Here is a 27,924-nt window from a genome sequence, read left to right on the forward strand (position 1 = left end):
GCATTTTTTGCCCAATGTTATTTATGCTGTTCAACCTGGTGAAGCCAACGACAAACTTCCAGAAACTCCAGGATTCTATATTCATACTAAATTTCAATATGTTCTTAAAGACAAGTAACTTTTTTAACACAAACAGATCTAAACTACTAATGAGTGAATATGAATGCCACGCGTGCCAACACCCCCTTCATAAAGTTCTTTATTTAAAAAGCCAAATAGAGCAGGATCCTGCCCTCATGACATCTATACACATTATCAAAAAATATGAATGTAAACAAGATCTAGGAAACACTGTATATTCATTTCATCCTCTGAGCACGGAAAAGTTTCAAAACCATATGTTTTACATCCACGTTTTCCTTTTATCCAGTATCCATTGCTCATATTAAAGTCTTTGCAGAGTTTCCCCGTCACATTGTGTCATCACTGTGCTGTATACTTGATGCTATCTGCAGCGCTTCCTCCAGTGAAGTATGATCACTGAGCTGCAGAAAAGAAAGCAAAAAATATTAATAATAGCAATGATGCTCTGCAAAAGTTTTGATTTGCCCAGGCAAACTACATGTTTTGTTAATTTTCTAAGCAAAAATAAGTTTAACATGTGCTCTAAAGCCTTTGCCACAAACACAAAGCCCACAGGCCAAGTCAGGCCTGTAGCACAATCCTATTCAGCTTGCGAAATTATTTTAATTTTCTATTACTTTTAGCCCGTTTCACCCGGAGATGCGCTACAAACCCCAGCATAAATGTTATGCATGATAGATGTATATTACCAGCTTTGTATTCATTTGTTTTATGTATCTAATACACTGGAAAAAATCTAATGTAAAAAGTTAAACGTGCCATAACTTTTGCACAGGCCACATTTTATGTTACATTTTGAAAATAAACAGTAATTGTGCATGAGAACATGAAGTGTGTTCTCTGTGGAAGTTTTTTTTTTCCACGTAGAAACAACAAAACATGCAGTATGAATTTTGCATAGGACTGAGTTACTATAAAACACTGTTCTAAGAAGTGACATGTTTAACTGCACTACAGGTTGAACTGAAGGTTGCTATTGAGTTTCAATGGTTTCAAATGACACCTTGATAAGGTGTGATTTAAAAGACATTATGTGGACGCTACTTCAAGTCTTTAAAGAAAGGAATGCAACGCCTTAAAGAGGTGTTGATATAAGTGAGAAATAAATGATGAATTCACCATCATCCACTTTCTGATCACATTTACAATGACATCAAGTAAATTCTCAGGCATCATCAATTATCTTTTATAAGGGAAAGAAGCAAACAAGTAAAGACATTTAAGGGGTGTCTTATGACAGAGTTGAGCATCGCCAATGGCGACAATGGCATGGAAAAACTCCCTAAAAAGATCAAGAGGAAGAAACCTTGAGAAGAACTAAGACTCAAAAAGGGAACCTGTCCTCCTCTGGTTGACACCAGACAGCAAACAGCGTTAGTATAAATGCTTAACAAGAGCGCTATAATTCATAATTGTTATGACTCCATGTTTTTTTTTTTTTTTGGAAGTGTGTCTGTATTGTACTGTACTGATTACAGACCAGAGGGAAGATGCACTGAGCCACCACCGGGAGAGCTGCCTATAAAAGAGAGACACCCAGGAGGTGCTGTGCTTTGCTTCTGGCGTGTATAATCTCTCTCGTTGGTTAGAGGGGGTTATTTTTGTTGTCTTTTTCTCCTGGTTTGCTTAGGTTAGGAAGTTAGGTTAGATATTTTATCAGATTTTCTTTTTGTCTGTTAGGTAAGGTATATTTCCCTAAACCTAAGTTAGTTCTGTTATGTTTGTTATTTTCTCTTTCTTCCCCTAAAGTTTCATAAGTGTGTCTAAAGGTTTAAACTTTTGAAAATAAAAACAGTTTTTTATCAAATCATTAACATGGGGAACCAGGAGAGCATGGAGGTCTCTTTTTTTAATGCTGTGGCCCGACTCAGTCCAGGTTGTAAATATAACCTAGCAAAGTTGAAGATGGAACGGCTCCCTATTACGTGTCAAAGCCTATACGTGCAGCGTTCGCAAACAGTGATCTTACCTCGACAGCAATCTGTGTACCATTAGAAGTGGCTAGAAGGGTGACTGGGTGTGGAACCAGACCTTCCTGTTTGGTCTGTAAGGAAGCTAAATCTGGTGATATGATTGTCATCTGCATAGGGAGCAAAAAAAAAAAAACCCAAAAAACAATGAATACACCATGTCAACTAAGCATCTACTGGCAAATGAACGCAATTTAAAATTAAATTAGAACGGAAAACAAAAGGGAGTAGGCATTTGCTGGTACTGTGAAGAATATGCATGCTCTGGAGCTCGGTCTTTACTTTCAGGGGCACTACATGTCCAACGTATCACAAACCTGTCCTTCCGTGCCATCAGCGTGCACCATAGTGACCTCCCCAGACGACAGCATAGAGTCACTGGCTGGAATAGTGATCATATTGCCATCTTGTGTTACCATGGTGATGGTATTACCGATTGCCTGTAAAGACTACAGATACATACATTCATAAATAATACAATTAACTGTTACCACAAATACAACCCCCATTTGCAAACAAGTTGGGACGCTGTGTAGAATGTAAATAAAAATAGAATGCAATGATATGCCAATCCAAATCCAAAAAAATACTATAAAGACAACAAATCAAATGTTAAAACCGAGATATTTTACTGTTTTTTTTCAAAAATGTATGCCCATTTTGAATTTGGCATGTTTACCACTGTGTTTCATCACCTCTGTAAGTGTTTGGGAACTGAGGAGTCCAGTTGCTGTAGTTTTGAAAGTGAAACGTTTTCCCAGTCTTGCTCGATATAGGAATTCAGCTGCTCAGTAGTTTGAGTGACCAGCCTTGACTGCAGGCAGGTAAGTTTAGCACCCGGACTCTTAATACGAAGCAATGCTGGTGTAATACATGCAGAATGTGGGTTTGACACGGTCTTGCTGAAACAATCAAGGCCTTCCCTGAAAAAGACGTCGTCTGGATGGCAGCGCATATCGTCAAAACATGTATATATCATTCAGCATTAATGGTGCCTTCATAGATGTGCACGTCACCCATGCCACATGCACTAATGCCCCCTACACCTTTATGAATACTGGCTTTTGAACTGTGCACTGATGAGCTGAGTGGTCTTTAGCCCGGAGGATGCAGTATCCATAATTTCCATAAAGAATATCAAATGGTGATTTGTCAAATGTTGTCCATAGGGCACTTTTTCCACTCCCCTCAGTGCATGTTAAATGAGCTTGGACCCAGAGAAGGTGGCAGCATTTCTGGATCCTGTGTATACATGGTTTCTTTTTTGTGTTTGAGTTTTAATTTGCATTTGTGGATGCAATAATGAACTGTTTTCACAGACTGCATTTTTCAGAAGTGTTTCAGAGCACATTCAGTGATTTCCACTACAGAATCATGTCTGTTTTTAATGCAGTGCAGCCTGAAGGCCCAAAAATAATTGCCAGCAAATTCTGGTGCTCAGCCTTGTCCCTTTCATAGAGATTTCTCCAGATTCTCAGAATCTTTTAATGATATTATGTAGTGTATGAAAAGCAAAAGTTCTTTGTTATTTAATTTTGAGAAACATTTTTCTTGAATTGTTGCACTATTTGATTGTGCAGTCTTTCACAGAGTGGCGAACCCCTCCTCATCCTTACTTCTGAAAGACTCCGCCTCTCTTTTTACACCCAATCATGGTACTGACCTGTTGCCAATCAACCATTATGTGTTTTGTTTAGCATTACACAAATTTACCAGCCTTTTGCTGTCCCCCGTCCCAACTTTTTTGGAATGTGTTGTTCGCACCATATTCAAAATGGGCATCTATTTTAAAAAAACAACAAAACAAAACAACATTTCTCAGTTTTCACATCTGATATGTTGTCTTTGTGCTATTGTCAATTAAATATAAGGTTTAAATGATTTGCATATCATCGCATTCTGTATTTTAATTTACATTTTGTACAGCATCCCAGCTTTTTTGAAAATAGGGTTGTATTTTAACCACATTAAAATAAATTAACAGTGTGAATGCAAACCTGCTGTGTGCCATCTTGTGTGATGAGGGTGACCTGCTCTTGCCCTGTGATATCCGAGGTCACAGATGTCATTTCCGGGCAGGCTGCTACACTCTTTGCCGTTGTGGCATTTATGGAGGGATCGTCAATGGCTTCTGAGTAGAGAGATCAATATAACTTTAATAGAAAATAATTTTGACAAGAACATTTAATTTACAATACATTTTACAGCACATACATACAGCACATTCAGTGATAGTTTAGGTTTGGTACAGCTGCCCAAGTGTTATTACCATAATGGTATCCCAGACAATTCAGGTGATGATATCTAGATCCATGCACACTTTCATTAGCATGACTAGCTAACCATGCTGAAAGCCACAGAACCATTTGGTTGGAATGACTTATGAACACAGGTATTCATTGATCGGCACATTTGCAGCACAGTTTTATCATTTCATCCAGGAACATTTCAAACCCCAAAGATAACAAAATGGCTCAATCGGCTTATATGGCTGCCAAACCTAAAGAAAGAGAAATCTTCAATACATGTTTCAAAATGTTTAACCATCAATAAAAGCAAATGCTCAGTGTTAAACACTGCTGCAAACTAGGCCAGTCAAGTGGAGTGTGTTGTGGTGCGATCGCTAGCCTAGCTATTAGGCTAACAGTTCACCACAGAACAGGTCTGTTACTGGCTAACTGAGGCTCCACTAACATCCATCCATCCATCCATCCATCCATCCATCCATCCATCCATCCATCCATCCATCCATCCATCCATCCATCCATCCATCCATCCATCCATCCATCCATCCATCCATCCATCCATCCATCCATCCATCCATCCATCCATCCATCCATCCATCTTCTAAGCCGCTTCTCCGTCAGGGTCGCGGGGGGTGCTGGAGCCTATCCCACTAACATATGATTGTGAATAATGACTCAAATCTGAGTGACTATTGGCTAAAATCATACTTGTCCTCTTGCTCCACTGGGTGGAGCTGTGAGCATGCTACCTAAGCTAGTGCTAGCACCCAGTGCTAATAAGGACAGTACAGTGGTCTTGGCTAGCATGCCACCAACACCCATACTACAGGACATGTTTGATTCTGGTGAAGTGATGCTCCACTTCCACAAGTTTAGGGAATAGGAATAGAAATAGAAATGGAAACTCAAATCTGACAATAATAATTAATAATAATAATATTTTTTTAATATAGCATCTTCATGCTGGTGGAAGTTCAAAATGATAAATATGATAAAAACAATTATATACGACAGTATAAGTATTAAATTAGGATCAGAATTATAATTTATAATTAAATTTGAGTTTTAATTAAATGCTGAGTTAAAGAGACACGTTTGTAGATGCTTAAAGGTGAGCACTGAGCTTGACTGTACAGGTGGAATTGAGTTCCATGTTTAGAAGCAGAATAACAGAAGTCTCTCTACGCTTTCTGTATTTTACAGAGGGTGCTTGCAGAAGGTCAGTATCTGCAGATCTAAGATCACCTGCTGGAACATAAACAGGCAGACACTCTGTGATGTCCTAGGACAATTAGAACCTTAACCAAGGCTGAATGTGTAGTGTTGGTGTGACCTCTAAATGGAACTGAACTTCTGCAGTATTATTTTCTTTAAAAACAATTCCTAGTCCTGATTTAACAGCACAACAGACATAGAGAAAAAAAAAAAAGAACAGTCTTACAGTCTATGCTGACATTTAATGTCACGATGCAGCTGTTGGAATAGTTCGGCTCTAAAAGAAGGCATGGATTCAGTAAGCTGATTCTGCATGCTGACCTGCTGGAGGTTCAAAGTAGCCATCTTGCTCTTCCTCGATGGGCTCTGAGTCATTATGTGCTGTCCGTTTGTGCATGGCCAGTGTCGAAATCTGCTTGTAGGTCTTTCCACAGTGGTTACACCGATAAGGTTTACAGGGTGTATGAACAACATGATGCTTGTACAGACTTGAGTACTCTGTAAAGCGCTTTTCACAGCCAGGAACAGTGCATACATACGGCCTCTCCCCTAACAACAAAAAGAAGAAATAGTGCTTTATGCCTTGGGGAGATGCATGGGTAGGTTTGTAGATCTGGCACTTAAGCCAAAATACCTGTGTGAATCCTTATGTGGTTCTTGTAGTTGGTTGCACTAGCAAAAGCCCGGTCACAGCCCGGTTCAGGGCAGTGGTAGGGCCGCTCCCCTGTGTGCGTTCGGACATGCACTTTGCAGATGTTGGAGGTAGTGAATGATCGTCCACAGCCTTGATAAGGACACATGAATGGCTTCTCTCCTAGAAGCAAAGGTAAGCCAGATACTTCAATGCAGTTTCCAAAAACATACAAGGTTCACTGCGGACATACTACAACAGAAACCATTAGTTTCACCTGTGTGGATTCGGGTGTGCTTTTGGAGGTCCCCTGAGGTCTTGAAAGATTTTTTACAGTTCACTTCTTGGCAGCAGTATGGTTTTTCACCAGTGTGTGTTCTGATGTGGCTTTTCAAGCCATAACCTAAAAAACAAACACATTGCAGGTCTAACCACATACACAAGCTCAGAAAGCAGGTCTATCTAAAGAACTGCGCACAAAGCACCATAACACTCTGCTGCTTAATCATCATTCTCTCTATTCATTGTCCTCCTTGATAAAGTGAAATTCAAACAAAATCTGAAAGAAATATAATTGCGGTTTGTTACCTGTGGCAAATTTCTTTCCGCAGCCTGGTTTATCACAACAGTAAGGTCTGTCACCTGTGTGTATTCGTTCATGTACCTGATAAAACACAGAAATGAAGGAAAATCAGTGAGAAATCTAGACAAAAGGAAAAAGGCTTTCGGATGGCTTCAAGGAGGTTCTGGACAACTGTCCGGCGACTCAGGAGCGGTCGGGGTGGCTGAGCCCAAGCTGTAATCAGCAAGGGTGGAGAAACTCTGACTTCAAGTGAGGATATTGTCAGTGGGTGGAAGGAGCACTTTGAAGAACTCCTTAATCTGGGAGACATGCCTCCCTCACGGGAGTCAGGGCCGGAGGCCTTTGGCGTGTTAAGCTCCATTTCCCTGTTGGGGGTCACTGAGGTAGTTGGCAAGCTCTTCAGTGGCAAGGCACTGGGGTGGATGAGATTCGTTCAGAGATGCTTAAGGCTCTGCATATTGTGGGGCTGTTGTGGCTGACGTGCCTCTGCAATAGTGCATGGACCTCAGGAACAGTACCCTTGGACTGGCAGATGGGGGTGGTGGTCCCATTTTTAAAAAAGGTTAAAAGCTTAAAAAAGGGTGTGCGCCAACTATCAGGGTATCATACTGCTCAGCCTCCCTGAGAAAATCTATGGCAAGGTGCTGGAAAGGAGACTTTGAGCGATAGTTGAACCTTGAGGAGGAACAATGCGGATTCCGTACCGGCCGTGGAACAATGGAGGGGCATGGGAGTTTGCCAACCCAGAGCGAAAGAATGAGACTGCGAATACAAGCGGCAGAAATGAGCTTTCTTCGGAGGGTGGCGGGCTACACTCTATTTGATAGGGTGAGGAGCTCGGCCATCTGGGAGGTGAGCCAGCTTAGGTGGTTCGGGCATCTGATTCGTATGCCCCCTGGATGCCTCCCTGTTGGGGTGTAACAGGCATGGCCTACCGGGATAAGACCCTGGGGTCGTCCTAGGACCTGCTGGAGGGATTACATCTCCAAGTTGGCCTGGGAGTGGCTTGGGGTCCCTGGGAATGAGCTGGAGGAAGTTGCGGGGGACAGTAAAGCTACCATTTTGGTTTTCTCCCGACCACAGCAATGTGTGTAATGTCATTCTTTCTGTCATTACAGGCACTAGCATTGCAGACCTAGCTAGCATATGAAATGGGGGCTGGGGGGGGAAATCAATCACACAATGCACCATTGCATTCACTTTTTCAAACTGCCAGAAAGACAACGTCACTGGACAGCACAACACGCCTGGAGGAGAATGCACATCAGCTAACAGATGCCCTTATTTGTTAGCATTGCACTGCATAATGAGAGAAATTGAAGAGGAACCCCACCCACTCAGAGAAAACAAGGCCAATTATGTTTTCATGGATTCCTGGCTACAGCATAGCTGGGACTGAACAAGCACTCTCCTCCTGATGGGGAAAATGGTAATACGGTTGAACGAGAATTGAGGTATATGTGACATAACAGAGCCTGCCAGAATGTCATAAACATCATAATCATAATCAATTTTTGTTTAATCAAAACAGACCTTGAGGTGATGTGCTGTGGTATAAAGTTTACCACATCCCTCGTAGCTGCACTGAAAAGATTTCTCACCAGGCTGCTGTTGAGCACGACGACCCATGTGACCTGGTAGAACAATCTTAAAAGAGACGTTGCAATAACGTTAATACTTCACCACATTTATGTAGTATATTTATATAGTATAGGATCTTTTAAAGAAAACCCGTACATACCTGCATTTGCACTACACCTTCCTGGCCATTTGTGACCAATTCAGAGTTTGCATAAGGTTCTATTTCTTCTACCTGCAAAGACCAGGACACACAAACTGGAATTACATCACTTACAAAACTGAGTAAATGCTCAACACCACACAATCAGTGTGATGCCAGTAAAAGTAAACTATTACTTCTGCACATGTGTTCAAATCACCTTAGCAGCATACTGTTCCAAAACACTAATAGTTTCTGGGTCAATAGTCCCATCCACGTGCAGGTCAGACAGTGTGCCATTCTCCTGGATGGTCAGGATTGTGTTGGCCTGTGGCATCTGAACAGCATGCTGAATGTAGGCGGTGGAGCCATCTTCCAGCTGCACCGCCTGCAGGCCACTGGGATCATAGGTCTCTGAAAATACAGCACAGAACAAGGTTATAGTAGGCAGGTTTCCATCCAATGAATTTCATGCAAAAATGTTTTAATGCTTTGAAATGCTTGACAATGTCTGCAATGAAAATGGCAATGTTCTATGAATACACCCCTAATAACTAATTAAAAAAAATCTGTTTGATCAATTGTTTGTAAATATCACTGGTGTTGGAACAAAACCTTGCATTTTTCAGTTTTTGACAATTTGAAAATGCCTGTTGCCCTTTACCTGTTGCCCTTTTTAAAACTCTGGTTCCATTCACTTACGTTAAAAGTAAAGTATGTTATATAATGTTTTTATATATATATATATATATATATATATATATATATATATATATATATATATATATATATATATATATATATATATATTCTTCTCAGGTTATCCCTTGTTTAATATATTTGTACATAGCAGAGAGTTTTTCTTAGATAGGATCCTCCTGTCTCTACATTTTGTGCATATTTCAGTTTCAGCATTTTCTTTCAGCATTTAGACTTTGTTTTGCCTGCACTGCTTTTAGCAAGTATATAATCCTGCCCTGCTGTAGAGTGATTAGCTGAGCCTCACCACGGGCATTTCAATGCATGAATGTCCTGACATGTTGTGCAAATAACAAATAAACTTGAAATTTGAAACAGTAAGCTATGTAAAAGTCAGAGAAGCCAAACAAAAGAAACGCTTACAAAATTTGAAACATGTGAGACATTTTTCATGGAAACCTTCATGCAAAATTTGTGCAACATCATAAAGAATTTTTTGTAGAATTACACAAATTTTATGTAAATAGTTTGTCCGTAGCAACATCATAATACATTTTCATTTTATCTCTTGCAAAATGTGCATAAAACTGATAGAAACCCAGGCTCACCAGGCAGATTTCTGCTGTTTTCTAGCATGTTTTGTCCCTTAATGTGGGCGAGAACCAGTTAATCTGAGTGGAAAGGGTCAGATGACTGACATGCAAAATAACCATCACAGATGCTTCAGCATGATTTTTTTTGTAGTCACCTATAAGTCGATTCTTGTTTTAAGAATTTTCATCCACTCTTCCTTGCAGAACACCTCGTTGTTTAATATTCTGGGAGCCTAATTTTTGGGAGCCATAGCATATTTAGGATTTACCTACAGATCAATGGTTGTCAAGCCAGGGGACTGTGAGGGCCACTCCAGCTTCAGCAGTTCATGGTGGAATCTGAAGTGTATTTGGATCATTATCCTGCGGTAGAAGCCAGCTTCTTGATAGCTTCAGTTTTGTGACACGCTGTCACTAACGGCTCACTAAAGGCAATCCTTGATCTGTCTATCTGATCCTAATGTGTCAATTAAGGTCTAATGAGTTAATCAGGTTCTAAGACATTACAATTGAAAGGATATCTAACATTTGTACATATGTTATTTGCAGAGATCATGGTTATTAAATTTCACTTAAAAATCAACAAAAATGTCATTTGGTCTTGGTGCCCAAACATTTGCACACAAGTGTATCTTGATATGGTGTAAGAAAAGCCTGCTGCACGGAAGTGCGTGCACATGGACGCGTGCATAGCCAATCAAAATGCAATTAGCAAAACTCGACAGTTTAGTTCAGGCCAGCTTATAATACTACAGATATGTTATATGTACACACAGCTTTGTCATAATCAAGAAATTTTAAATATACTTGGGTTTGTTGCTGTTTATTGTATGAAACTATTAAAGGAGAAGCTTAAAGTGCTGATTAGCTATTATGTTGACTTAGTAGCTCTCAACTGATGAAAGTCATAGTTCAAGCTCAAATAAACATCACTCACTGCTGCCCTCTAAAGGTAATTTCGCACCAATCAGAAGTTAGAACTGTTCTTGTTTTTATAAGACTCAATAAATGCAGTTTCTGCATATAATTACGAAAAAGCTAACAACTTAGGAAAATAAAAAACATTTGAGATCAGACGATTATATAATAATTGTGATGCGGAGCGTCTGATAATGATAATGTCGCTGAGAGTCAGTATAAAGAAGAAATGCACAGTACCTTTGGGAGTATGGTGGATGTAAGCCGTGGTGCCGTCTTCCAGCTGCACTGCCTGACCATCCTCCAGACTCAAGCTTTCACCTCCCACATCAGACAAAGCTGTCCCTGGCCATCCATTTGGCTCTTCTGAGAGGATTGACATAGAACATTTCAGAAAGTTATGGTGATTATTAGGGCTAGGGGGGTCAGTTCATTCTTAGATGCATCGCGTTGCAGACATGAACGATTCTGAATCGATTCACAAATGTCAAAACATCCATTTTCTACATTTTAATGAATATTGTAATGTTGAGGAAACACAAAAGACGGAACTTTGCAAAGTGAGTAAGTGTGGCCCCGGACCATCTGTGGCAGCACACTACACTAGTGATTTTTTGCATCGCCAGCTGGAAACTTTTTCATAAATGTAGAAGTTTCTTGTAAAAAGTCTCTCCACTTTTTACGAGGCTGAAGTCAGTTTCTCCTTCTCCAGCTTCTTGTTCAGATTTTCCCGTTCCACCTTAAATGTAACTGCTTCACCATTTAAGGTGGAATGGGACAATTCAAACAAGAAGCTTGAGAACGAGAAACTGACATCAGTTTCACATGTTTTTTTTTTTTTGTGTTTGACAGTTTCTCGTGGCATATTAAATGTTTCAGGAAACCAGCTGGAGTGATTATAAATGCAAATAAGTCTATTCATCTCTATCAATGTTCATCTTAAATCTTCTTTGTCTTTTCGTTAGCTACTAGCCAGGTGAACTAGCAGCTATAGGCTACATTAATTCCAGCATTTAAGATCATTTATTGTTGAAACTGTGTTGAACGATCAGCAGATTTATTTTTACTGCAAATGAGGATCATTTTATTTTTCCCTACAAATCTAACTCTGCTGTGGAGCTGCAACTGGCCAGTAAAAGAGCTGCAGGTTGCCGACCCGAGCTGGAGTATGGAAGCACTTCGGCTTCCTCGAAGTTGAGGGAAGAAACTATATTACGTTTCCACCTGTTTTCCACCTGGTTGTAGTTGCTGCCAACCAGAGGACCGTCAATCGGGCGATGTCGGACGAAGCGAATTACAAACTCTATCGCGATTTTTATTGTCACCACTGACTCTCTACAATAAGGCTAAACCTGAAGTTACATACAATGCCTGAGGAAAAGGGGTACGATAGCTTTAACATGATGCGTGGACATCCACTACCCCGGGATCTTATTTCACCGTAGATGGCGCATTTATCACAGATGAGTGGCAGCCTGCATCTCGTGCTCCAAACAAGAGCAGTGAATGAAAGCCTTCCAGTTCACTTGCCTCATCGCTTCCATTAAGTTTATAAATAAAAATAATGGAAGTAAATTCATCATCGATCATTATAAATACTGCTTTAAAAGTACCAAGTCCTCACACAGTGAGAAAAAAAGAAATCCTGTATAAAAGAAAAGATGCATGGATAATCATTTTATAATCGAATCAAATCGCAAGGTGCCCAGAGATTCCCACCCTTAGTGATTATTATATGTTAGTTGGAAATTACACCTCGAAACAGAGCTATGAATTACAGTTACGTACAGACCTTTTGGCACAGCAATGTGTTGAACATAAGCAGTAGAGCCATCCTCCAGCTGGATAACCTGCCCTTCCATGATGCTGCCATCTGCGACAAAAGACAGAACAATCACTGAGATTCAAACGACACTGTGCTCAAAACAAACCGGTCATGTGTTACTGAAACGTTTCCATTTAATGATGGAGCCATACCTTGAGCGTTATGCTGTATATATGCAGTTGAACCATCTGCAAGAGTCACAGCCTGCAAACTGACCCCATCTATGTTCTGATCACCATCTGTGGTTGGACAATGAAATCAGCAATATCAAGGCAAGATCAAAAACAGCCATATAACTCTCATTCAAACAAAAAATATAAAATTATATGCCCATCAATCTGACCTGCAATCCCAACAGCCTCAGTTAGGCACAGTGTGACCTCCTGGGCATCACTTCCTGCATGCTGGAACTCCATACCAGCCTGGTTTATCTGCGCCAATAACATGATAACCCTGAAACATGAACAATGAGTGATCAGTTAAGCCCTCACTTGCAGCAGTACTGAACAATGGATTCAGGATATTCATTCAATATTCAATCAACTCAAAAAACTGATGTAGTTTTCAGTACAACACTGAAAGTAGATCTGCCTGTCCGATACCAGGTAAACCAGAACACCAGAAAATGCTGGGTCAGATATCGGAAAGGAAACAATATCTGATCCCGATCTGGAAAATAGACATGTTTAACATTTACACCCATCGCAATTAAAGCAATAAAAATAAGCCATAGGTCTACGTCTTTATGATCCATGTGGTTTAATTAAGCATTAGGTGGAATTTAACCAATCAAGCTGCTGATGCCTGGCTCTGTGCCAACATCAAATCCATCGCTTAATAATCTGCCATTGTGAACAGCATCTGTGGAGAGTTAACCTCGTATTCTCCAGGGTATAGGTTGGTTTTCCCATCTGAATTTACACAACCAAGCTGCAAGGCAAATTATTCAGTAACTACATGAAATAAATGTAAATTTTTATTTATTTAATAAAATCTCCCTAAAATGAACAGTAAATGTGTTTTATGATCACTCATATTGCTACGCGTTTACAATTTACTGCTGAAAGCCAAAAATCTCAGACGCTCTTTGTATTATTTTTTAAACGTCATTTTTACAGAGCAGATCACTGAAGAGACGCCGTCTGTTTATAGTTTATAGCCCAGATTTTTCTATTGAAACTCGAAAAATCGAGTTTCAGTAGAAAAACAAACCGAGTTCAGCTTCTATTATTATAAGGGTTTAAAATGACACCACCATATATTTGACTGGAAAGAAGAAGTTACAGCCTCAGCTCCTGAATGTAGCTTATGAAATATGAAAGTTATGAAGAACATGATGAAGTGCATTTTGGAACATAGTTAGATTATACAGAGAGAACAGCCCATGATGTGCTGCCAGAGAAAGCTTTATTGTCTAGTTCCCTTGATTGTTGTGTAAAAATGTGTTACCAGCATCAGGGAATTGCTCCAAGGTTCACTCAGAAGCAGACTGAGTTTTCAGATTTTGGCGCACTTCTGCATTTACACCTGCCAAAACATACCGAACAGAAGAAAAAGTTTAACTTGTCCAAGGCCTGATAATATATACTGTTATTGTGATAAATGAGGTCACAATACAATACACTGTTCTGAACATATCGTAGATATAGTTAGCACTTGTAGAACACTTACCAACTGCATGTTTCATAAAGAGAGAAAAATTAGTCTGAATTTAGTGCAGTAGAGTATGCCAAACATCAGATAAAAATAATCTGTGTTCTTTTTCTTCCCATAGTATTACTTTTACTGTAGCACTATTGTCGAAGAATTGCGGCATTAAAGCGGCATCGTCGTCAGGAAAGGTCGCAATATTGTGGCCAAAGCCTTTTTAAAAGGGAAGCAGCACCTCCTGGTGTTAAATGAAGAGAGCTGAGTTGGTGGAGTTTCATATCTTTCATATCGATTCACCCATAAAGAAACACTCAGCCTCCCCAGTCTCTCCTGCGCTGCTGTGTTTAAGAGAGATCTCATATCAGTACCAGCCAATATTCAAGGTTTCAGTATTAGCATTGGGACAGAAAGAAGAGGCACCTCACCATTGCTAGTGTATACTCCTAATGTATGTATGGTTCGTAAGGAAATGGTTCATTGGCCTTATGCCAAAATCAACCGGAACATATAAAACTCACTGCAAGCCCTGCAGCTCCACTGGAAACTACAGAACCAAACTTCAGACACCAAACACATCTACATTTGGGGTAAGAGGACATTTGTGTAAATTTGATTTTTCAGTGAATCATTCAAGTTATTCCAGAGAACTGATTCTTCTTCAAAATCGTGATGCTGGACAACACAAGGAACAGACTGGGAGACCTCTGAGCAAATCTTAAGAGACAATCCTTATGGAAAAATAAGATTTATGGAACAACAATAGTCCTTTTTGCAGCTACTGACCCAAACAAAATTTACAGACAACACTACAGAACCTATTAGCCACACTATGGCATTAATCTCCACCACCTCTGACCCACCCAGGTACATTTATAAAGTAGATAGTCCAATCATATTTTTATGTAAAGCAGAGACAGCCCAGGTAAAATATTACTCCAGTAAATGTACAGGGTCCTCCCTTAAGACCTCCATTTAAGTAAAAGTATAAAAGTATTTGCCTTCAAATGTACTTAAGTATCAAAAGTAAAAGTACTAAAAGATTAATTATGGCTCTGATGTCCTGTTATCATTTTTATAACAATTCTGGCTTCATGAACTCATTTTAGGTGAAAATCCTCCAGTGTCTCTCTTGGTAAACCAGTCTTTTAATAGAATGTCATTAATTAGTGAGGCTGGTGTTTATTAAAATGATCATAAGCACAAAACACTGAAGGTAAACAGTTTCCATCAAAAAGAACCGAGTGGCTCTGAAATCACTTTTTACAAACTGAGCAAAGTTTCAGTTTAAGATTTATTTACAACTTAGTTACAAGTTTAAGTTTAATAAAAACTGGCTTTAAACTCAGGATCACAAATGAGTTTCCTTTACTATATTGATCTGTAGGCCTCTGTTCATAAACATAAACCAGCCCAAACTAATTTACTATAAAATGATACCCTGATCGGTGTTCTTGCTTTGCGCTTCTTTCATTTTAACATTAATTAAATGTTAATTAATTAACATTTTATACACACAGAAACCAGAAGTAACGACAGATTTCTCAAAATGTAGTGGAGGAAAAAAAGTCAAGATATTAGACTTTGAAATGTAGTGGAGTGAAAGTAAAAAGTCGCCCAGAATGGAAAAACTTCAGTACAGATACAGGAAAAAAGGACTTAAGTACAGAAACTAGTTACATCTACTCAGTTACTGTCCACCACTGTGTTTACATGCGTGGAGCAACAGAAGCGGCTGAAGTTGGCTTCTTATCTGAGGCGCCACAATGTAACTACCGTCCCATTTAAGGAGGACCGGGGGAATTCAAACCAAAAGCAGGCGAATAAGCTGATGTCCAGCTTCGTGTGGAGCAGTTTGTTGTTAAACGGGAGCGGAGCGGCTGCGGCTGCCTGTCTGTGTAGCTGAGCCGCTAACACTACTCGTGTCATGCTGACCCACATCTCAGCAGCTCTCTCTGAAAGCTGCTTCTCAAGTCTAACTCTCATACTAACCTCTAACAACAGCCCGCGGCCTCTCCTCCGGCGCGGATCACGAGTTTATGAGGTTAATTCTTCACTTTAAACTCTTCCTCGGAAAACAACACGGAACTGCCGCTCACTAAGGAGTGTGTTTTGTGGACTTCATCTTTAGGCGGGTCGCCCAACAGCACGGAGCTCCACTGCGCCATCTACAGCAACGGAGGAGCAGTACGGCGGCGTTTTAGAGCCACTGTTGACAAAAAATAGTAGAATAAAATAGTTCGAGAAAAAGTCGAAGAATTACGGCATTAAAGCGGCATCATTGTCAGGAAAGGTCGCAATATTGCGACCAAAGCCTTTTTAAAAGGGAAGCAGCACCTCCTGGTGTTAAATGAAGAGAGCTGAGTTGGTGGAGTTTCATATCTTTCATATCGATTCACCCATAAAGAAACACTCAGCCTCCCCGTCTCTCCTGCACTTCAGCACCAGTCTGGTATTAGCGTAAGAATCGGCTGAAACGGCTGCGCAGGAAACAGTTTATCTAGATTAAAGAGCCAGGCGGGCTCAGCGGAAAATGTCTGTCTGTGATGTTGAAGGAGAACCTCTGAGAGACAGGAGTGAGTGGAGCTCCTGCGTCAGGACAGCAACTGAGACCCCAACGCGTTATGGCAGCCCCCCTACAGTTAGCCACCCTACAGTCAGCCCCCCTTTATTCTCAAAATATTATGACTTTTTTCTCGAAAAATTATTACTTTTTTCTCAAAATATTACGACTTTTTTCCAAAATAGTAGGACTTTTTTCTCGGAAATTACCACTTTTTTCTTGAAAGATTACGACTTTTTTCTCAAAATAGTACGACTTTTTTTCTCAAAATAGTACGATTTTTTTTTTCAAAAATTAACACGTTTTTCTCGAAAGATCACGACTTTTTTCTCGAAATATAACGACTTTTTCTCAAAATATTACGACTTTTATATCAAAATAGTACAACTTTTTTTTTCAAAAATTACCACGTTTTTCTCGAAAGATCACGACTTTTTTCTCAAAATATTATGACTTTTTCTCAAAATATTACGACTTTTTTCTCAAAATATTACGACTTTTTCTCAAAATATTACGACTTTTTTCTCAAAATATTACGACTTTTTTCAAAATAGTACGACTTTTTCTCAAAATATTACGACTTTTAACTCAAAATAGTACGACTTTTTTTTTTCAAAAATTACCACGTTTTTCTCGAAAGATCACGACTTTTTTCTCAAAATAGTACGACTTTTTCTCAAAATATTACGACTTTTTTCTCAAAATATTACGACTTTTCCCCCGAAATAGTATGACTTTATTCTTGAAATAGTATGATTTTTTTTCTCGAAATAGTATGACTTCTCTTTCAAAATAGTACGACTTTATTCTCAAATAAAGTCTACTGTTTTTATTTTTCTTAACAGTGGCCGCTGTCATAGAGAAGCAATTAGGGGCTCAGTCAGCAAAAACCAGCAGCGCCACTCAGGTTTAAATCATACAGTTTGGCCCTTTATTCTCCAAACAGTACAACATTTTTCTCAAAATATTACATTTATTCACCCAAATAGTGGACTATATATCCTGTAAGCAGTTGGGCAGACACTGAATCCCTGAAACCCAGGTGACTTTTTGTGAGATATATTATGCTCTGTTTGTGTGCAGGAGCTGTTATTTTAAGACCTATGTAGTGCACTATGTAGGGAGCAAGGAGCCATTTGAGATATAATCATGGTGTTTTTATACTAGCAGTAGCACATGTGCAGCGAATATCCATGTCCGTTTGATCTGAAATTGATTTCTTTACAGTGGTGGTGATAGGAACCAGGAGTCCTTTATTTACTCTCCAAAACCACCAGTGAACCTACAGCAGTTTTCATATGTGTTGTTGATGATGGTGAAATAATGATCAGGCTGTATTCCTCCACCACGAATGGATTAAAATAAATATATTAAAATATGTTTTAGGGACAAGCTGTATCACAAAACTCCCATAAAACAACATCTCAGGCAGTGCATGTTTAACTATTTCATGTAATAACTTTCTGTGAGGGAGCTTTTAGAGATGGACATTCTTGGTTTGCCATTATCTTTTAACTGTAGTGACCTTTCCTCCTCTCTAAAACATCTGATTTTTAATGACATCACCACGCACCAGTGGGGAGGGAAAATAATATATATTAACCAAAATTAGCATGTTCTACCTCCACGTCACATCACCTTCACCCTAACATCAAATCGCTCAGCTACATCAGAGACCCTCCCTGATGCGGTGCTTCACCTAGAAATACATCATAGTACACTGTCAGATTAAAAGGTGCTGTGCAGGTACATTTTCCATTCATCAAGATACAAATGATGTACATGTAGTTGATCTTAAGAGGTACAGCAGCGGTTTAAAGGTCTGATTGTGAACCTTAAATCAGTTTTTACAGGTGAAAAGTGTATTTTTACCTTTTCATAACCAAATGTTTTATAACAGAACAATAAAATGAAAAAGTACACATTAGAACATATAATTTTAGTGGATTATGATTCAGTTATGTTCTCTCTCGAAAGGTACTGAGATGGAGCCTTGAGGGTCCCATCCCAGTGACAAGAGAGGGACTGTCCCAGTAACAGGTTAGGACCTTTTTCTGAAAGTGTATATGTACAAAAACTGTGTTATGATCTCTGATTATTGTTGAGTTCAATTTTTTGTCTGACTACAATATGAAATCCTCACTTCTTTTGATCTCATGTATTCCTGTACAGTCTGTACCTCCTTTTACACACACACACACACACACATTTGTCTTGTCATGTGTATGAGGACATCCATAGATTTCTAGGGATTATATAACACTACACCTACACCTAAACCTAACCCTAACCTTAAGTTCAGTATCCAAAGGGCAATTTTTCTGCTCTTTTAGTTTTCAAATAAAAAAGTAATTGTGGTGAAAAACAACACATACTCAAGCGAGGACTAGCAAAATATCCTTACTTGAGCAAAAATGTCATGTAGTCCTATCATAGTGAGAGTCATGGGGTCCTCACAAGTATAACAATACAAGAACACACACACACACACACACACACACACACACACACACATAACATGGAGAGGTCTAGCGTTTGCGATGCGCCTAAAACCCAAAAAAGAAGAACACAAAGAGGTCTAGTGTTTGCTCTCTTCTGTTTTATACTGTAAGGTATGTGTGCTAGTTGTAAAAACCTAATAAATAATTTAAAACATATTGCAATATATATATAATATTGCAGAGTCACAGCTTTATTGTTTTCCAATTAAAGGGTCCAATTCACTTTTGTGCTCCTCTCTGCATTTACCCACTGCACATTATCTCTGATCATCACAGCTCTGGACTGCACTGAGGCACAATGTGCATCCATTAGAGCTCTATTATAGCAGGTGGACAGGCTATTGTTGGAGATTTAACCAGTCCTCTATAAGCTGACGTCACGTCTGCTTTATAAACGAGGAGACACCCCAGACTGACTGTGACAGTGAGCAGGTGAGGAGGTGAAGATGCCCACGCATAGTCTCTCGACTCTGATACTTGTGGTGGTCTTCACTGTCACTGCAGCTGATGCTGAAGTGGACACAGAGTCTCTGTCCTGTCCAGAGCAGCAGCATGCCTTTGAGGGCTCCTGCTTTGAGTTCGTGGCTCTGCAGCGCAGTTTCCTCAGCGCACAGGAATACTGTGAGCACGGAGGTGGACACCTGGCCTTCATCCAGAATGTAGAGACTCAGCAGTTTCTCCAGGCACATCTGCTACCAGAGCTGGACTGGTGGCTGGGGCTGGCGCCGGCCTCCTTCAGCCTCGGCCTGGAATCTGCTGTGGGTCCAGGAACATACATTCAAGGTGACTTACTTGAATTTGTACATCATTTCAACATGAGAAAAATAACACAATTATTGTCGAATGGAAGTAAACTGAAAATTTGTGCATGGTGTTCATATTTTAATCAAGTTAGTTCAATGCATTACTTTTCCAGTGTCCATAATAACAGGGAGAGCTGTACTGTGAGATACTGATGCCAGTGCAACATTATATCTCAGTTTTATTATCAATATTATTATTAGGTGTCTCAGAGACAATAATGACTCAAAACCTGATTAACAAGCAGGTTTTTATCTCAACATGCTGTGCGCTGCTGTTTACAGGCAAATAAGGTGAAATACTTAAAGATTCAATGATACTTAAAGACATTTAAAACCACAGTCTGCACGTCAGTATTGGAAGATATCAGCATGTAAGCGTTTGTCTTGCAGCCACATTGCAAGGTCAGAACTATAGTCGTGTGCAAAAATGTAGGTGCCCCTTGTCAAATGACGTTTTAGAAATGATCTAAGTGAAAATGATGTGAAAGTTAACACTTTACTAACAGAATGATTAAAAAATGTGGTTTCTACAGAAACATTTCACATTTTATTACTTTATTTTTCACCATGTGTTACTCACGGCGTGGTGGGTAGCACTGTTGCCTCACGGCAAGAGGGGCCTGGGTTCAGTTCCCCAGCCGGGTGACCAGACCTGCGTCGTGTTAAACTTAGCAAACAATTGCAGACAAACACCATATTTAAGCCACATTTAATTCAATTTATGTCACATTTAAGCATCCCTTCTCTACAGAGTGTTATTTTCACTTAGGAAATCAATACAACATGTCATTTGGCCAGGGGTGCTTAAACTTTGGCCTACAGGTTTGTATACATGGTTGGGTGAAAAAAAAGTCTCTGACCAAAATGATTCAAACCTGGAAATAAACAACAGAATGTTTAGAATTTTGAAAAATGTAAAACAAAAAAAAGTTCATCATATTTGTGCTCTCTGTGGAGAATTTTCTTGGAAAATGAACAAAATGTAACTGACAAAATAACTTTTGCACATGGCTGAATCTGACCTCCCATCTTTACGCAGCATATACAATAACATCTTGAAATGGATAAAGTGGTTCCTTACTTCACTACTTTACTACAATAATCAAACAGAATATTGTAAATTCACTGCATTTTAATATGCATATTGCCTGTATTGCTGCCTGTAGTTTTTTAGCTGCAGTTAATCTTTTGCACACCTTTCATTTTGTCTCCAGGTCCCCTGTCCTGGCTGGATGGCTCTGATATGAGCTACTCTAACTGGCTCGGTGATCCTATCCCAGGTGCAGGCTGTGGTTACATCTCAAAAGACTCTGGATTTCGATGGGGAACAAGCAGTAACTGCAGCCAGGAGTTCCACTTTATCTGCCAGTTTGGTTAGCACTTCTTTCTTAATCATTTATTTGAGACTACATAGATTGTAGGATACTTTATCTGCAAGCTTATTCTACTGAACAATGTTGCCTCAGGGCAACAAACCCATTTTCCTCTCTTTACAATAACATCATGCATATGTAAAGACAACAATAGGGTTAAAAATAAAGGGTAGAGTTTGATTATGTCAATAAAAAGCATAACTTTGGTCATACTATCTCTATCTAAACTGCTTTTTTAGCATTTATTGAGTAGAAATATTTTGCTATGAGAATTTACAAGTAATGTTTGTTGCCTAAAAGCAACATTGTGTGACAATGGAATGGATTTAGCCGTCACAAGCCAGGTCTCACCACTTCAAGGAACACGGCTCTATATGATTTCTTCCCATTGACGCACAACGTTGCCTCAAAGAAATATACTCCCCCACACACAGTGTTATTATTTTAATGTTTCGAAATGTAATAATCAGGTCCATTTTACACCCCAAAATCATGAATTGCACACATAACGCATGCAGTAGATGGTTAACTGGATCATCGTTTGTTGGAGCACTGCTAGACTACTCTTACAAATAAAGGTTCCTAAATGGTTCTTTTAGGTGGTGTAGTGCATTATTATGTGGAGGTTCCTCACCCCTTAAAATCCCAGGGTTTTTACATACTAAGGCTTATTATTCAGTAACTACAGGGACCTCAATGAAATCTATTTGAGCTCTACTTAGGTTATAGATTTGTAATAAATCTTTGGGCCTGCTGGGGGACCCTGGCCATTTACAGAGGTTAAAAAGGCAGCATTAAACTCAACCGTCTACAAAAACACTACATTACCCTTTGAACGTTTCTTTCAGGACCCAAAAACAGGCTCTTCTGAGGCATCACACCAATTAAATCCTTTTTAATTTTAAGAGTGTAGCTGTCGTTTCTACTTTTATGGTAACAAAGTCACTGTGATTGCATTTCCTTCACTCTTTTTTCAGAGTCTGGACATTCTCTTGCCTGTGCTGACCACAAGGTCATGCTACAGTGTGGGTCTGGTCAGGTGATTGAAGTTGGCAACAGTTTTTACGGGAGGAAGACGCTGCATTACTGCAGAAACAGCCGTTCTCCCTCTGACACATCCTTACTGGAGAAGTGCGTCTGGGTGGATGTAGCGGATGTAGTATCAGGTATGAGTTGTGGACAGTAGCGAAGTACATGTATTTTGTTATTGTACTTAAATCCTTTTTAAGTATCTCCGTTTTTTGAGATGTTTCCTTTCACTTCATTTCACTACTTTGTACTTTACTACTTTCTGCAAGATACTGTAAAGTAAATGGATTTACCACTTACCATGATATACCAAAGAACATGATGTACTTCCACAAAGAAATCAAACCAATAATAGTGCACATTTCATGAAGCCCATTAATGCTGAATTTTAAATCATAACTTAGCAGCTGTAACTACGCTTGGGCACAAAAAAAGAAAAAGAAAATGCTGTAACATTGCCTGGGGTATTCTTTAAATAGCATACCTGATATCCCAGGAGTTTGGATGAGGAGTTAAATTTTGTCCATTTCCTCAGCTGAAGACACAAGAGGATAAAGGATCTTGAGAATGTCTTGCAGTACCTTTACTTCTGACACTTTAAGTTGCACTATGTAAGAATTTCTGGTTGAATTTGAAAGAAGTAGCATTACAGAGCTGCTAAAATATGGCGTGCATGCAGTGCTGCAAGTCACCCTGTAAAGCCTGAAGTAATTTTCTTGCTGTCCAAAGAAAAACATCTCCATTATTTATCCATTTTTACTTTTCTACACCATGTGCACCCAGCTGCCATGTACACTGCAACAATTTCATGATGATTGAACCAACAGAAATGGTCCAAAGTCTTAAAATAAATTCTTGTTAGATTAAATTAAGACCATTTTGCCTTCTCTTGTAAACATACTACTTTTGAGATACTTGTTTTTCTTTGGACACTGATGACTCAGGGGTGTTGGATTAGATTTAGCTGGAATTTTTCAGACCATGTCATAAGTCTTTATGCATTAATATCACACACACAGGCTCAAAAAGAAGGTCCGGCTCGAGATTTAGGTTTCAATATGTACTATATGGAATAGTGTAGTGGGTAACACTTCTGCCTTCTTCGCTGTAGACTGGGGTTCAATCCCTGCCTGGTCAAGCACTCTACACTATATTAATAAGAGTCCTTCGGCAAGACTCCTAACATTACCTTCACCTGCCTGTGTAAATTGATCAAATTGTAAGTCTCTCTGAATAAGAGTGTTAGCCAAATGCAAAATCAACATAACACTGATGAAGATATGAAGACAATAGATCATTCACTGCTTGGATGACACGTCCTACACCAGTTTTGAGCGAGTTCTGTTTGAATACTCTTTCAGTGCACTCACAGTCATTAGATTCATCTGCCTGGAGGTCTGAAACACAATTGACATTTCAAAACGTTGTGTACAATTAAACATTTCCACCAGAGAGGTCTCCAAATCCCCTAATCTTATTATCAGAGTATATTCAAAAGCAAAAGAAAAGTGCTTTTGTGCATTATCTCAAATGCAAAAATATAAATAGAACTATTTTACTTGTTTAATATTTCACCAAGAATATCTGCACTTGTTTTTTAGTGTCTTTTGTCTGTCCCTGTCAGGTACAGAGATCTAAAGCAGGGGTCCTCAGTCTTTTTCACCTCAAGGCATGCCTGTTTATCACTAAAGCATGAAGGAAAAGGAAAAAGCCCACAGGAAAATAAAACCTTTATTTTATAAAACTTTTTTTCATCTTTTCACTTTTTCATCACAGTGAAGTTTAGGTGCCTCAGTGATTTAACTGCACATTAAATATTAACAGAGTAAAATGTAATTTTTACTTGTTTTATACCACAATCAAGTGGAATGGTAGGCGAGGCATCAAGTGGGTGATTGTGTCACGATTGGCTCCTCCCACTCCATGTGCCTTTTTGTTTTGGTTTGTCCATGTGCGTTTGTTTTGGTTTTGTAACTCCGCCCTGATTGTTTTCACCTAACCCTCATTGTTCTGTGTATTTAAGCCCTGTGTTTGCCGGTCTTTGTTTGATGTCTCGGGCTCTGTTTGTTGTTTGATTCTGGTTTATGTCATGTCTGTCCCCCGATCTGTCCGTATTGGCTATTTGACCCTGGACTGTTTTGACTACGACCCTGGATTTGACCTCAATGAAAGTCGCTTACCTCCGCACATGCATCCGCTTCATCGCTCCCCGTTACAGATTGAGTCTGTTTTGTTTCTAGTGGAAAAAGGCAAAACATTTCCTCGGTGTTGCAGAGCTTGTGTTAATATTGTATACATTTGAAAATGTTTTGTACTTTAATCTTACACTGCAAAAAGTGCTCTCTTAGTAAGTGAAGTCAGATTTTTAAACTTGTTTTAAGCCATTTTATATAGTCAACTGTGTTTTTCCAGATTATTAGCAGATCATTTTACTTGTCTTAGCATTATTTCTTAAAATAAGCAAAATTATCTTAATTATTTCTCAAAATAATTGAAATGATGTGCCAACAGAATGAGACACTTTCACTAGAAAAAAATACTTAAGAAAAGTAAAGATGCATAGAAACAGCTGGAATAATCTTATACTATTCTTCCAACAAACTCATACTTAGAAATATTATATATATTTTCTATATTTAAGATGTTTTCATGTGTCAAGACATCATTTTTTGCAGTGTATTATCAAGTCTATTATTTTTCATTGATTTTTATTACAAAGTGCCATTGATGTCCCTCTACAGACCACTTGCTCCAGCTCAGTATTGGTCAAGGGACCACCAGAGGGTCTTCGTGGTTCAGCTGTGGTCCACGGCCCACTGGTTGAGAAACCCTGGTCTAAAGATCCAAAGATATTCATGCTAAAACAACTGGACAGTGCAAAGTGAATGGATTAGATTGTTATACATTCTTTTATGTTTAACTCAAACAATAAAGAAGAACAAATAGCTGACATACGTAAATGAAGGTGCATCATTAGCCATCAGAGCAGCTGTCTATGAGCAAAATGCAGATACAATGCTAATGGCAAAGCAAACAAAATTTTTTGTCCCATACTGGAAGAGAGAAGAACTACAAACATAGGTTAAATATTTATCTGCAATATTTACCTTTAGACATTCACTTTGTTTGCGCAGCCAGCGCTACCTAATGTTTTTAATGTGCCGTTTAGTATGTATTGTTATTATAACCCCCTTTTTTAATGTGCACTGAAAGCCTCTCCTTTACCTTTTCATGGATAAGTGACTGTGATTGATGAATAATGGCATCTCTTCCCAATGATTCTTAACAAAAGCATATATTCGTTCAACAGAGCTCTGCAATGGGCAGCACTTTTGTGAAGTAGCTGCAAACGTAATGTCCTCTGGAGAGCCCTGCCCAGGACTGGGGAACTACCTGTCAATAAAGTACCTCTGCAAAGATGGTTAGAGATCTATTTGTTCCTTATTTCATATAAAGTTCTATTTGTTTTGCATGCTGGGTTTATGTGTATGTACATGTAAAATATGCTGCATGTGTTGCAAAATCCCTAAAATAACATAACAACCAAATACGATGGTCATTCTCAAATGTGTCCTTATTATTTTCATCAATCTACACTGGACTTTTGTGATGAAGAGCTCCAAATATCAACAATAGGAGCCAAACCTTTCTCCTCAAAGGTAATTCAATGTAAATATATCCAAATGAATCTCTGGCAAATATACATCACTGATGAACAAATAAACATTAACTTTTCAAATGTTTTTGTTTGGAAAGTTTAAAAGATCTGCACAGAAGTCTAACACAAATGAAGAATCTAGTGACAAATCAAATGGGAACAACTCTTCAGAAGACAAATCAAATGGGAACAACTCTTCAGAAGACAAATCAAATGGGAACAACTCTTCAGAAGACAAATCAAACGGGAACAACTCTTCAGAAGACAAATCAAATGAGAACAACTCTTCAGAAGACAAATCAAACAGGAACAACTCTTCAGAAGACAAATCAAATGGGAACAACTCTTCAGAAGACAAATCAAATGGGAACAACTCTTCAGAAGACAAATCAAATGGGAAGAACTCTTCAGAAGACAAATCAAACGGGAACAACTCTTCAGAAGACAAATCAAACGGGAACAACTCTTCAGAAGACAAATCAAATGGGAAGAACTCTTCAGAAGACAAATCAAACGGGAACAACTCTTCAGAAGACAAATCAAATGGGAACAACTCTTCAGAAGGTAAATCAAACGGGAACAACTCTGCAGATGACAAATCAAATGGGAACAACTCTTCAGATGACAAATCAAAGGGGAACAACACTTCAGAAGACAAATCAAATGGGAACAACTCTTCAGATGACAAATCAAATGGGAACAACTCTTCAGATGACAAATCAAATGGGAACAACTCTTCAGATGACAAATCAAAGGGGAACAACTCTTCAGATGACAAATCAAATGAGAACAACTCTTCAGAAGGTAAATCAAATGACAACAACTCTTCAAAAGAAGATAAATCAAACAACAATTTACAGTCAAGCTCTGAGAAGAGTAACACAAATCAAACCAAGCAGCCAAACTCAAACAATACAGACGATCAGTCAAAAAAACAAACCAGCGACTCCAAAAACAATGAATCCAATTCTGGAGACAAATCAACAAGTGGAACAACAAAGGGAGCTTCTGAAGGAGACAATTCAAATAATCAGACAAATAATAATAATGGGTCAAAATCCCAGGAGGACACATCTGGAAAAGGGAACTCCAGTGAGAACAATGACAACGAAACCGGTCAGAATGAGAAAGAGAGCATCTGTATTACCATCACTGCAGGCAATGCAGTGCAAATTAAAGTCACGTAAGATACTGATCCATTATTTTCTCCTTTATAAAGATTCTGAAAACATTTGTTATGTAAGGCTTTTCTACAAGTAATACAGAAAAATACAAATTTTACCTGACATACTTTCCTCTTTTGCCGTTTGTTATTTTATATTGCAGGAGTAAGACTTTATGTATACAAATGGGTGAAAATCAAAGGAAAAACCAACTGTACTGGGGGGGGGGGGGGGGGGGGGGGTATTCCCTCAGTTGGTGTTTTGATGGTGGTGGTTCCATAGGTGCTCAAATGGGTTGAGATCTGGTGACTGCAATAGCCATTGCATATGCTTTACATCATGTTCATATTCACCAAACCATGCAAAAATCCCTCATTCCCTATGCTCTATAGATGGGGGCACTGCCTGGAAGAGACCACTTCCACCAAGACAGATTTGTTTCATCAGATAATCAAGCTGATCAGTCACAATTACTTTGTACTGATAGGGCAGCTACCTTTCCCTCTAAGGGGAGAAGTGGTCTCAAATCATGCCAGCAAAATGTCCCTTATCATAGCAGAACCACCAGACCACTTTACTGTGGGGATCAATCATTGGCCTGGAGATCAAGCACTGGGCCCAATCCCATTTCTTATTTTTCCCCCTACCCCTTGTTTTCAAGTGTCACTCTGCCCCTTGGAGCTGAGTTGCAAAGGGTAGTGGT

At 39.1% G+C, this 27,924-nt stretch overlaps 2 protein-coding genes across 3 annotated transcripts in view; one reads left to right on the forward strand and one right to left on the reverse strand.

Annotated features, from left to right (window-relative positions):
* Positions 1-181: 181 nt before the first annotated feature.
* znf143a (zinc finger protein 143a) lies at positions 182-16,285 on the reverse strand. 2 transcript variants are annotated; one of them, XM_017707288.2, is made up of 17 exons: positions 16,124-16,285; positions 13,934-14,011; positions 12,828-12,937; positions 12,637-12,723; positions 12,452-12,532; positions 10,900-11,025; positions 8,670-8,863; positions 8,471-8,542; positions 8,263-8,376; positions 6,735-6,810; positions 6,424-6,549; positions 6,150-6,329; positions 5,837-6,064; positions 4,052-4,185; positions 2,372-2,503; positions 2,054-2,164; positions 182-485 (listed from the first exon to the last, which is right to left on the reverse strand). In XM_017707288.2, the coding sequence occupies exons 3-17, from the start codon at positions 12,928-12,930 to the stop codon at positions 411-413; spliced, it is 1,839 nt and encodes a 612-aa protein (XP_017562777.1). In that variant the 5' UTR covers positions 12,931-12,937; positions 13,934-14,011; positions 16,124-16,285; the 3' UTR covers positions 182-410. The 2 variants fall into 2 exon arrangements, with proteins under 2 accessions (XP_017562777.1, XP_017562778.1); XM_017707289.2 differs by lacking the exon at positions 13,934-14,011 and having other exon boundaries at positions 16,124-16,277.
* A 3,356-nt stretch (positions 16,286-19,641) lies between these two features.
* pkd1l2b (polycystic kidney disease 1 like 2b) overlaps positions 19,642-27,924 on the forward strand; it is a 41,770-nt gene continuing 33,487 nt past the window's right edge. The window contains exons 1-4 of the mRNA XM_037545431.1: positions 19,642-19,978; positions 21,213-21,371; positions 22,349-22,537; positions 26,194-26,862. Of these exons, the coding sequence (XP_037401328.1) occupies positions 19,642-19,978; positions 21,213-21,371; positions 22,349-22,537; positions 26,194-26,862 (1,354 nt within the window). The remainder of the gene's footprint in view (positions 19,979-21,212; positions 21,372-22,348; positions 22,538-26,193; positions 26,863-27,924) is intronic.

Source organism: Pygocentrus nattereri, chromosome 15, assembly GCF_015220715.1.
Source record: "Pygocentrus nattereri isolate fPygNat1 chromosome 15, fPygNat1.pri, whole genome shotgun sequence".
Classification (NCBI taxonomy): domain Eukaryota; kingdom Metazoa; phylum Chordata; class Actinopteri; order Characiformes; family Serrasalmidae; genus Pygocentrus; species Pygocentrus nattereri.

Bases quoted from the DNA above. Each gene is read 5' to 3' on its own strand.
- znf143a (XM_017707288.2), bottom strand. From the start codon at position 12,930: ATGTTATTGGCGCAGATAAACCAGGCTGGTATGGAGTTCCAGCATGCA. The intron at 12,724-12,827 runs GTCAGATTGATG...GTCCAACCACAG, and splicing joins TGAGGCTGTTGGGATTGCAG to ATGGTGATCAGAACATAGAT. The intron at 8,864-10,899 runs GTACTGTGCATT...CTGTATTTTCAG, and splicing joins CATCCACCATACTCCCAAAG to AGACCTATGATCCCAGTGGC.